The sequence below is a fragment of the Apium graveolens genome, chromosome 3, assembly GCF_009905375.1.
Source record: "Apium graveolens cultivar Ventura chromosome 3, ASM990537v1, whole genome shotgun sequence".
Taxonomy (NCBI): Eukaryota; Viridiplantae; Streptophyta; class Magnoliopsida; order Apiales; family Apiaceae; genus Apium; species Apium graveolens.
In genome coordinates, this window is record NC_133649.1 from 202,864,979 (window position 1) to 202,877,119 (window position 12,141).

Below are 12,141 nucleotides of genomic sequence, written 5' to 3' on the forward strand. Positions count from 1 at the left end.
TTATTCTACTTATAAAGAAGCATGGTTCCATATGGGGTTGTTAGACTCGGACAAGGAGTGGCATATGGCACTGAGTGATGCCGCCCTATGTGCAAGTGCCTCTCAGCTGTATGATCTTTTTGTCACTTTGTTAGTTTTCTGTGAAATTAGCAACCCACATGACCTCTGGAACAGTAATTGGGCCAGCCTCGCAGAGGATATTGAATACTCACGAAGGAAGGTTACCCAGTTACCAACTCTAAAAATCAATGACGCTGACAAGCAAATGTTAACCCTCGAAGCAATTAGTCAATTGCTAAAGCAATTTGGGAAGAAATTGCAAGATTTTCCAGGTCTCCCAAAACTCAATACCGTCAACACTGCTAAATATAAGAATGTTATATTACTGGAAGAGATGATGTATGACCGCGTCAAACTTAGATCAAAGGCAATTGAAGGTCTACACTGCCTGAACCAGGTCCAACACATCATTTATGATGAAATTCGGCAATCTATACAAACTAATAAAGGAGGATTCTACTTTGTATACAGTCCTGGAGGCACATGGAAGATATTTTTGTGGTCTACTATAATTGTGGGTCTCAGAAGCGAAGGGAAAATTGTGCTTGCCGTTGCTTCCTCCGGTATAGCTTCCCTTCTTATTGAAGGTGGTCGCACAGCTCACTCACGCTTCAAGATACCAATTGACGCAAATGAATTCACATGTTGTGAAATAAAGCAGAACACATATCTCGCTGAACTAATATGCAACACAAGCTTGGTCATCTGGGACGAGGCTCCAATGACTCACCGATTTGTTTTTGAAGCTGTTGATCGGACTTTCCGTGATATACGGTCCAAGGTACAAAAGGACGCCCGAGCATTTTCATTTGGAGTAGTCACCATGCTCCTTGGGGGGGATTTCAGGCAAACTTTACCAATTATTCCAAAGAAAGGGTGTGAGGAAATTGTTGCGGCAACCATTAGAAAATCACCTCTATGGCAGTTTTGTAAGGTTTTTAAATTACATGAGAATATGCGAATTGAGCGAGATGTACCACCCATAACAATACATGGCAACAAAGTTACTTTTCGAGATTGGGTTTTGGCTGTCGGGGATGGTTCACTACAGACCATTGCACTTGGGGATGACTTGGAACCCTCATGGATAAGATTACCAGAGGAGGTATGCCTTACAAACTCATACAACACACATTCAATTACATCTATATAATACAATTATTTACATTCTCTACCACATACATATTTCATCCAAGCCTCTACCATTACGTCGGTCCTGAACTATAGTCCCCAATTCCTTATCCAGAACATCTGTGTAGCTGCTGTAATGAAGCACAAACCATTGGCCAGATTTATTTTTACCATACGCAAGTGTTGATTGTTCTAAAGGTTTGTTAATGTGCATGAAGCAACTTAGCCCTGCCTTTGACGCTGCACAAAAGTGGATCTTTAGTTTCTACCTGGGCCTATATTCTCAACAGATTCTATGCGATTAATGCTACATTTTTTATTTTCCAGCTCCGCATCAAGTACTCCGGCGATCCAACAGAGGCGATAGTGAATGAAATCTACAGAGACCTCCATCATATGCATGGAGACCTAGAATATCTACGAAGCCGAGCAATACTGGCACCCCTTAATGAACACGTGGAAAATGTTAATATGACCGTTGTACAGAGGCTTCCAGGAGAGTTTAAAGAATACAAAAGTTGTGACTCCATCTGTAAGGGTTCCTCTACTTCTGTAACGGACGAAGTGTTGTATCCCCCCGAATACCTAAACTCGCTGAAGTTTAGCGGCATGCCAAATCATGAACTCAAGGTCAAGATTGGTGCCCCTAAAATATTGTTGCGGAACCTTAATGCTAAAAATGGATTGTGCAATGGTACTCGACTTATAATCACTCGCTGCTACCCCTTCCTGATCGAGGCAATAATAATTATGGGTAAAAGGATTGGTGAGGTAACATATATTTCAAGAATAACTATGTGTCCAGCTGATAAGACTTTACCTTTTGTCCTAAAGAGAAAGCAATTTCCAATTTCGGTATGTTATGCGATGATTGTGAATAAAAGTCAAGGTCAGACGGTTCAAAATGTAGGCCTTTACCTCGCAAATCCTGTGTTTGGACACGGACAAATGTATGTTGCTGTTTCAAGGGTAACTTCGCCTGTTGGATTTAAAATAGTCACGGTGGACGATCACCATTCCCACGACGGGCTTACCAAGAATATTGTCTATCACGAAATCTTTGATAATCTGATGTGAACTGCCGTCTTATTCTGGCAAAACATATTAATACCATTGAAAAAAAAATTCATCCCCAATTATTATCAAACTAACTGACGGCCCGTACGATGCGCGGTTCTTGTTTAACATTTATATATTTTTATTTCTATTTCATATAGCTTTGTTAAAAATCTATATAAGGATTAAAATACTAAATAATGATTATATAATTATAATTTTATTATGTGTAATTTCAAGTTAATTTGAAATAGTATAAATAGTATATAATTTATGACATCTTATTCATAAATAATAGTATAAATGTTTGTTCTTTGTGACATCCGAACCTGTAAACAAATACGTATTTTTATTTGATGAAAAAGATTCGACAGCCTTGATGAAAAGGGATAACCAAATAAGGTATTAACCAAACTATAAATTATACCTCATTCCAGTTATTGTAGTATAGAGTTATATTGATTATGACTTACGACTGAAACCGCACCAGGCCTGCATGTCTATTTTTTTACTAGGCCTGTAGTCCCAGTTATCCCTCCCCCAAAGATTTGTGTGTGTGTATTCTGCACGCTGTACCAAGTCCATGGCCCAAACTATTCATTCCTAATCAAGCTAAGCATTGTAGCTTTTATTTTCTTGTTTGAAAGTGCCCAAAAAAATTCTCACACTAGGCATGCGGATTCTAAGATCCTCCCTGACCAACGGTAAAACAGTTAAACCACCAATATTTTCAGGCCATTTTGCAAAAATGAAAAATTGTGAACAAATTATATGTAGAAGAAAGGATGGAAAAGGGAAGAGACAACGAAAAAGATAGAATGCAAATTTTATATTGATTTTTTTGAGGAAGATGAGAAGGGAAGGGATTGGATCAGAAATCCAACATTGGTGTTGAACGTGTGTACATGGTTCCAGATCCAGATTAAAAAGTAATAGACTAACATATTAAATTAGTTTTTAGCATATAGACACATTTGCCAAATTTGACAAATTAAGATGGCAGTTTTGTTTTTTTTAAACCAGAAATATTTCAGAAACACTAGGCTGCTTTTTATTAAAGCAACAAATAAGTCTGCTTCACAAAGCAAGGACTAGCTACAAAATTTGATACACTAATTATTTTGGCAAGATAAATAATGTAGTAGTTAGCATGTTAGCTATTAATCGTACCTCAGGATTAGGTACATTGCTACAGGGCACTGGACTGGCAACATGAAAGACTCCATTGCATCCGCTGACGGCCATAAGAATAGAGTCATAATTCAGCAAGTCTGCTTTGAAGAGTTTTAGTCTATCAGATGATTCTTCAAGTTTCTTCAGGTGATTATTCTTGACATCATCTACAAAAAGAAATCAAGACACTGACACTTGGGAAGAAGCTAAAAAAAATTGCAACTACAACTATACTGAGAGTTGACATGTAAGTATATTATTGTTAGCTTGTAACAATTGTAATTGGTAACTGACTGTGAATTCCTGAAAACAGAAAGAATATAACGCAATATAATTGAAAAGCTTTGAAGTAAACAAAAAATGTAAGCTTTGCCTAGCGGATACCTTGTCCAGATAGTAATAGAAGCGGTCAATGGCTAGGTCTCAATTAAACAATGTGTGCGTGATTATTTGAATTTCTACATTTGACCATACCCAATAAAACTGGTGCTAGGATGGGCCACCTAGCCACCTATTACATCACGAAGAAGGCTCAAACATCAAGGACTCGCACAAGGGACCAAAACTGATCAATATTTACCAAGGCACGGCCCAACACTGATAGCATTTAGGTCTCTTGGAAATACATCTCTTCACTTTTACATGTAACAATCATTAATAGTTAACGGAAATATAGTTAAAATCTTCTGGAAAAAGACTACATTCATAATTGATTAGTAAGTTAGTGTGATGTCTAACATTTTATATTGTCGAGCTAAAACATGAAATATCATGTTTACACCCGAGGGCCCTTAAAGGGTGCTCCCACAGCTGAACAAGAGAAATGAAGATTGGAAGGGGTTAACAGTTTTTTATGGGCCACAAACTTGAAAGATATAATGGCTTCAATAATTTTCTACAAAAATTTACACCTTTTATGCTACCTTTTGATTTACTGGTTTATTACTAGGCATTCATGCTCTTTCCTGTTTTTAGAACTACTAGAATTTCATAACTTTTATTCTTAAATTTTTAGCATATCTAGTTACCTTGTTTTCCAAGGACTTGAAACAGTTGTGTAATGCTTTCTGATGGCTTATGGTGTCAATCCTATGTTGCTTATGTACAGGCATGAATTCTATTAGAAATCAAAGGAAGTGGTTGTGACTATCTTTGCAGAGGGTGTACCTGCTAGCATTGTTGTTATCGAATTCGGCGAGCAAATGGTATAATTGTGTTGCTTAACTTTTTTTTCCCTTCTAGAGCTATTAGAGATTATACTTTTTTCTTGTCAAATTGACCATTTCGCAATGCAAAAAAGCTATATTATATAATAATTACACATTTGGAAAATAAGCATATTCTAAGAAGCTTTATTAAGTATTTGAGTTTTATAAGATTCTCTTTTCTGATTCACAAGAATATTTTTAATCTTTAGTAAAAATCGATCAATATGACCAAATTCAAACCAAGACAATTCTGTTGAAATTTTAATTTGAAAGCAAGTTTTCCTTGCATCTAAGATCATACATAATTTTCAAAATCTCTTGTTTCTTTACAGATAAGTGTTACCATAGATGCATCTGGTGAAGATACATATGTCTTTCAGCTTCGCCTATATGGAAAGGTGATTTTCCTTTTTAAAAAATTGTTTGTATAATTTTTACACCTTGGCTGAACACTTATTAAGATGAGAAATTTAAGATGTTAGTGGGGATATATTTTAGGAACTATCAATGTGTTGTGCTGAAAATCTGCATAAACCTGGTATTCATTCATTTGTGCATAACCAGTGTTGTGAAAAGCGCATTAAGCGGACGCTTAAGCGGGGGCTTAAGCGTAATCGGAGATAAAAACGCTTGGATTAGTGCAAAATCGGATAGTTAATCGTTTAGTAAAGTTTAAGCGGCTTTAAGCGAAATTAAGTGGATTTTGACCGTTTAAGCGGTTTTTGACCAAATTAAATGGGGATTTAAAAATAATTAAAAAAAATATATTATTTTTTAAAAAGGTGTAATTTGATATTTTTAAATGTTACTTGTATTTTTTTAGTTAATTATGACTTTGTGAAAGATCATTTTATTGGTTTATTATAATATGTGGATGTTATCTCTTTATTCAAAAAAAAATTCAGTATTTTTAATATATATACATATATTTATTTATTAATAATCCGATTAATGGCCCGTATTTAAAACCGCTTAAGCGTCCGCTTTAGCGCTTAAGCGTCCGCTTTAGCGCTTAAGCGCTAGAAGGTGACCTCACCGCTTAGGTCCGATTTGCGCTTTTTACAACACTGTGCATAACACATAGTTCCTACAAAGTGCAAGTATGAAGTACTGTCTACCAAAATCGAAATTCGCCTAGCCAAGGCTGAAGCCACACACTGGATATCTCTGGAGTACAGTAAGAACAATGCAGTTCCCCAGAAGACATATGTCTCAACACGTAAGTCGCCTTGTCTGTGTTTCGAAAGAGGTTTTATTTACAGTGCTCTGCCCATAAATCATGAACTTTTCATTTAATCTCTTTTATGTGAGATAATTCGGTGAGAATGTCCGCCAACAAACAATGCTTAAATGAAAAGCAAATGACTAAAACACACGTGAATTGATCATGACAACACATTTACAAATTTTAAATTAGTGCCCCATTGTTATTCAAAAATCTGATCAAAATAAAGGCAGGTAGCAACCTTAATAGATTGTTCACATATATTTAACCAATAATTGTCAGCACAAACTTTAATTTAGATATAACAAACTTATTATAGATAGATAATTTAGGCAGGAATGCAGACTTTTATTTAATTCTTTAAACTTGAGGACGGCACTGCATTAGCCAACCCCGGCACAGCCACATATTTCACCCTACACCGGAAAAAATATTCAGCATCTTCTTGGTAGCACAGAAAAAGCAGCCCGGGTTCTGGTAAGTAACATGGATAGGACAACCCCCAACCAAAGAAGATTCAGCTATAACCTCTGGACAACCAGCAACAACATAGATGTGGCGAAGATCAGTCAGGACCGGGCCTATTGCACTCTTAAATGTGGGGTGGTAAAATATACAAACCAGAGCTCGAATTGTGGTGCGGCTTGTCTCCTGCTTGTAAAGTGTACGGAGAATGAAATTAGCAACCATGGCCCCAAAATGTCCAGTGGCCTCAAGCCCATCTAGAGCTGTAAAGTCCGCCTCAAAATTTCCCAAACCCCGGAGGATTCCAAGACACTTATGGTACAATATGACTCCCAAATTCTCAGCTATCTGCATAAAACGAGAAAATGATGCCTTGTTAGCATCAACACCTTCTGTGCTGAACTTGTACATGGAACGAACAGGAAGCCCAGCAAAAAGAGAGAGTATGGCTGGTTGGCGCTGCGTCCTAGCCCAGGCAAGAAAAAAGTTGAAGCAACTTTTAAAACCCGCTGCTGAAACAAGGCCCATTAGTGTGCATATGATGTCTGTGGGGAGAGTTGAAATATTATCGGGTTCCTTCATTATGCCTCACGGACGTATGGGTGATGGACATAATAGAACACTCCATCACCTTTTATATAACCTACCACTGACACTTCACATTCACGTCAGTTACACATGACCTATGAGTTATTCATTTGCTATCTCAAATTTAACCCGTCACTCGCAACCATAACGCTACCGCTGCCTTCAATTAGAATCTTTTCATCTACACAACAGGGGGTACATGGGCTGGACTGGGATTGCCTTCATCCCAGATCATAACTTCAAAGCCCAATAAACATCTAAGTTAGAACCCATTGTCCTTTGCGGGAAATAACATTAAAGCCCATTACAATCTGGACCAGCCTTTATATTTCATATAGCCAGTAAAAAAGTACGGGCTACAAAATTTTTGGCAATCTATTTATAAAAACCAAGGTACTATTCCTGTGTGTTGCACATATGGCAGTTACACAATTAATAATTCTGTTTTTAAAAACCAATTTTTGGAAGTGATAAATTCCAAATTCAAATCGTAAATTCATTCTATATTAATTACATTATGGTATCTCGGTATATTGGAAAATGACAGATTTCAGTGTAACATATTTACTAAAAACTCATGTGTCTTACCTATCAATTCTCCTCAAATTTATAATTTATTAAGAAAATACTACAACTATTTATCAAAAAAACATAATAAACTCTGCAGGAACAGACAACGAGCATTTTCATTCACCACACGTTGAGCGGAAAAATTGGACATCAAAATATGAATGATAACTGCCGATTACATCAAAATGTGGCTCCAACTGCTTCACTTGGCTTGCTTAGCCAATATCATCAAAAATACGGAAAAATAGAAAAAAATAATTCAAATCCTCTTTTATATATGGGGAGCCAGTGCGTCTCATGGGTTTTTATTTGTCTAACCCCGCTAATTAACGGATAAATATTGATTTGCAAAGAACAACTGCTGGCCTTATCGATATTTTCCGTTCAAAATATATCTAAAATACCCAATATATATCTTACACACCAGATATTATGTTAAATATTGGAATTAATACCTAACACCACGTACATTTGGAATGAAATGTTGTTAAGCAAGAAAAAGGACATCGTTACACTAAACTAGTAAAATAAAATAACAATTGTTTGACAATCCAGTAAAATAATTCATGATTCGGCCAACTATGTACAAATAAAAATAAGTACCAGCCTTACTAAAAGAAGCCACATTAAATTGTTCATGGATGTGGTCACTAGGAAGTGGAAATGAATGGTCTGACCGTTCAAAACAAACCGAAAAGACACCTCAAATCACCACCCCTATATAAGCACCTCTTACACTTTACCACCTCCCTCCTTACACACTCAACAACACCATTAGTCTTCTTCGGAAAAATGGAAGCTAACACTCTTGATACTATGAAATCCACCGGCGAAGCAAATACCCTTGCTGCTATGAAACCAAATTCAGATGGAAATACCATTCTGGTGAGGTTGACTGGGAAGCTATTAACAAGCGGAATGGAACTACACTGCATACCAATGTTGTGCTCCTTGATCAACATGTTAGTTTTACCTATAGCCTTGACCAAAACTTCTTAAATTGCATATAGCGATTGAATGGGTTAGGCCAAAATCTAAACCGTATAACAATTGCAACCTTGCAGGACAAACATATAATGGCAGTTGTGCGCAACAACCAAAAACAAATATATCTCCCCATCCTCAAGGAGGACGTAATTTTTTTAATCTCAAACTTCAAGCTTGTGCCTGGACCAAAGCAATACAAATCGATTGATGCAGAACACTCAATCATCTTTTACTATAAAACGAAGATTGCAAAGTCTCCTGACACTAATGTCATACCGCACTACAAATTCGAGTTGATCCCTTTCAGTGATATCAAGAAGCTGGTTGGAAACATCAATATGTTGATAGGTAAATTGAACCCTCATTCACATAAAATCTAAAATTCCAATGATATCTAACATTGTTAACATCTAGCAACTTTATTTCCCTTTGATAGATGTGATCGGACTGGTTAAGACCTATGGACAGATAGAGCGAAGGAATAATAGGGCTCAGAAGATGGACGTCCTCTTGACTGATTCAAGGTTTATTACTAATCAAACTCATGTTTGTGTTTACCTATATATTGATCTACATGCCACATGCTGTTATATTGACCCATGTAAGTTTAGTTACATTGGCATGTCTAGGTTGTTAGTGGCCTCACTAAATAAACAATGTGATTTTATATGAAACTTATTTACAAGAAACATATAACGTCTTTAAGTGGCTTGAATAAACCTATTTATTGGCCACATATAATTTTATCGTATCTGGTATCTTATATAATTTACATAGCTTGGAGACGCCTAATTTTTGATCACATGTGAATTGTGTCTTGTGGATTATTAAATTTATGTGGACTGGTTTATAAGAAATTTGGTTAGATATAATAGAATTGTGAAATTTGAGCCATCAGTAAGCACATGTCTTTGATTCTTCGAGATAATTGTGTCAAAGTGCAAAACAAATTACGCTTGATATAATAGAGTTTTTCCAAAAATAAATACTACACTTAGTAGATCTGGTGACACCAACATAACTGGTTTCATTGTTTAAAAAGGGTGCAATCTTGCAAGTTAGAGCATTTGGGTTAGATCACTACGTTTTGATATTGTTTCTATAACTTCTGTCACTGAACTTACTTGGGTTGTTCAAAAACATATTACTAGCGAGTGGCAAGTAAAAACTTCTTGTACAACATTCAAGTGCACCCTACTTTGAAAAAAAGTCCAACCTACGTTACCCGAAAACTAAACCTTTGCTGCATTCACGACACTCTCAAAGAAAAGGTAAACTGTATGAACAACCCTCAACTATGTCACTCTATTATCATACTCGTGTTGTATCGTTAAATTACTTAACATGCTAGTTATGCTGCGGTAATATTAGTATGCCACAATTTAACATACCCTTCTATAGTTTTACCAAACATTTTATGAAGAAAGTAGACTGGATGTCAACTTCCTGTTACACTTTGTGCAGGAGGTTTAGAAATAGTAACAGTTTCTTGTTTCATTGATAAAAAATTAATTGTAGGGAGTAATTTTCTTAGACAAGACATTGTTCTGTGCATGAATAATATTGCTGATGCTATCTCATGATTATAGTGCCTAGGATTAGCAGTCTAGATCCGTAATAATTTGGTACCAACATAGCATGTGTTTATACTGATTGATAGAATAATTGGAGTACGATATATGGATTATTACTTTTTTCTTGCAGAATCTTCAATTGAGTTCAGACGATTGTGCATTTGATTTTTGTATACATTTTAAGCTTGCAACTGGTTTATTGCAATTGCTATTTTCATAAACCACTTCATTGGTGCAGTACAACATCAAATTAAGAAATATAAAATTAATCATATTTGATAAATCCCATCCAACATACTGAATATTTTTTAAGTTATACTTATTTATAATATAATATTTCTGTAAATAGTTATTACTCATAGATAAGAAGAGCTAACATAATCGTAGATTTGAATCACAGTGGGGGAAAATGCACTAACCTTTAACTACAACCAGTAGAAGATTTGCATATCGAAATATTATTTCCTGTCTGAATAATGAATGTCATTATATCACCAGTCAAGTTTATAACAACAAAACAAACTATTAAACTATATATGTTGGTGATGTGGCATTAGAAACATAGTTGAACTGCTATATTTTATAGTTTCTGCCCACAACTAACAATAGATTCGTATGATGCTGATATTCTTTCAATTTTTCACACTTGTGTAGTCTAAGCAGTCACTTTCAGGCAAACTCATCACAAAATCTTTGTTATTCCCACATGAGTGAGAATATTGTGTTGACATTAAGGGAGGATAGGGCAAAACAATTCGTGATATTGCTACCAGCTTGCAAGGGCGACCCTGTATTTGTGGTAGTCACAGGCTTACTGGCCAAGAAATTTTCAGGTAATATAAGCACTTATGCCAACCTACATGAACTGCATACACGCTTACACCACACACTGTACACAAATCATGTTTAAACTAACACGTCCTTCCCTCCATGAATGAACTAAACAATGACACCAATGGCAGCGGAGGCTTCACTGTCCAGTACTGATGCGACGCGCTACTACATCAACATAGACTATGCTCCACTTACTTGCTTGAAGGATGAACTTGCAGTGATTACCAATAACAAAACAGAGCCACTACCACCACCAAAGATCGAGCACTTTGTTACACCAACAGGAGAGAGCATCCCCGAGTTATCCATAAGCTCCATCCTGGAAACACTTATTCCACCAGGAACTCTGGTAAGCCAGTTCCTCCCATCCACTTTAATGCCCAACTACATTACTAGGGCGCTACTACTCCCCCGATTGCGTCATAACATATTCCTCTATCCACTACAGGCTATGCGCTGCATCTGCCATGCGAAAATTATTTCAATCCTTGATGGCAATAGATGGTACTATAACTGCTGCCCCACATGCCCTCGCGCTCTCAGGGATCTAAATGGAAAATTTTTCTGCCTAGCATGCCAGGAGGAGACAGAAACACTGGCTCAACGGTAACCTTAACCCTTTAAAGAACAAAAATGTTCTGGATACCTTTACCCTTTGCCCATTACAAACGGCCAGACAAAACCACCTTAATACCCCAATAAAAATTTGTTGCTTTAACCCTTGCATTTTATTGAACATTCAACAAGTGTCTGAAGTCACGGCGGTGTCCTACGTCAATGCATCACCTAATATTGGAACCTCGTCTGCAGCACCACTCACGAAGAAGCCGAGGGTGGGGTGATCATTTACCGTTACTGGACCTCCTAATAAATTATGCTATGATATTATCAATGAGACATCAGACTCTCGCCCTTTACCTACAGTTTACTTTCATTACTCCTGCTCTTGAACTACATTTTCTATTTTTAATTAAATCTCGGACTAAACGGGATGTTCAAGTACTCAAGTTTATTTATTCTTCGAGCACTTTCACGTTTACGCCTAGCATTATCACTCGACAACTAATATTTAAGATATTACTTTCTATTACTATTGCCTACGGTATCAGCTTCTAATCTCAAAGAAGATTTTTAAGGTACCGCGAAACAATTAATTACAAGCACACTGGAATAATTTTCAACACAATTTATATGAGGGGTGTACACTGAATTTAATAGGAGATATTTTCAATGTTTCAATACGCTAACCATTCGGAAATCTAAATCTAAC

At 36.4% G+C, this 12,141-nt stretch overlaps 1 protein-coding gene across 1 annotated transcript; it reads left to right on the plus strand.

Moving 5' to 3' along the window:
- Positions 1–8,268: 8,268 nt before the first annotated feature.
- LOC141714781 (uncharacterized) lies at positions 8,269–11,481 on the plus strand. The gene is made up of 6 exons (XM_074518279.1): positions 8,269–8,361; positions 8,487–8,811; positions 8,900–8,987; positions 10,692–10,870; positions 11,000–11,220; positions 11,320–11,481. The coding sequence occupies exons 1-6, from the start codon at positions 8,269–8,271 to the stop codon at positions 11,479–11,481; spliced, it is 1,068 nt and encodes a 355-aa protein (XP_074374380.1).
- The last annotated feature ends 660 nt before the right edge of the window (positions 11,482–12,141 follow it).

Coding starts and splice junctions, on each gene's coding strand:
- LOC141714781 (XM_074518279.1), top strand. CDS start 8,269: ATGGAAGCTAACACTCTTGATACTATGAAATCCACCGGCGAAGCAAAT. Junction 8,988..10,691: donor GTCCTCTTGACTGATTCAAG/GTTTATTACTAA, acceptor ACACTTGTGTAG/TCTAAGCAGTCACTTTCAGG. Junction 11,221..11,319: donor TTATTCCACCAGGAACTCTG/GTAAGCCAGTTC, acceptor TATCCACTACAG/GCTATGCGCTGCATCTGCCA.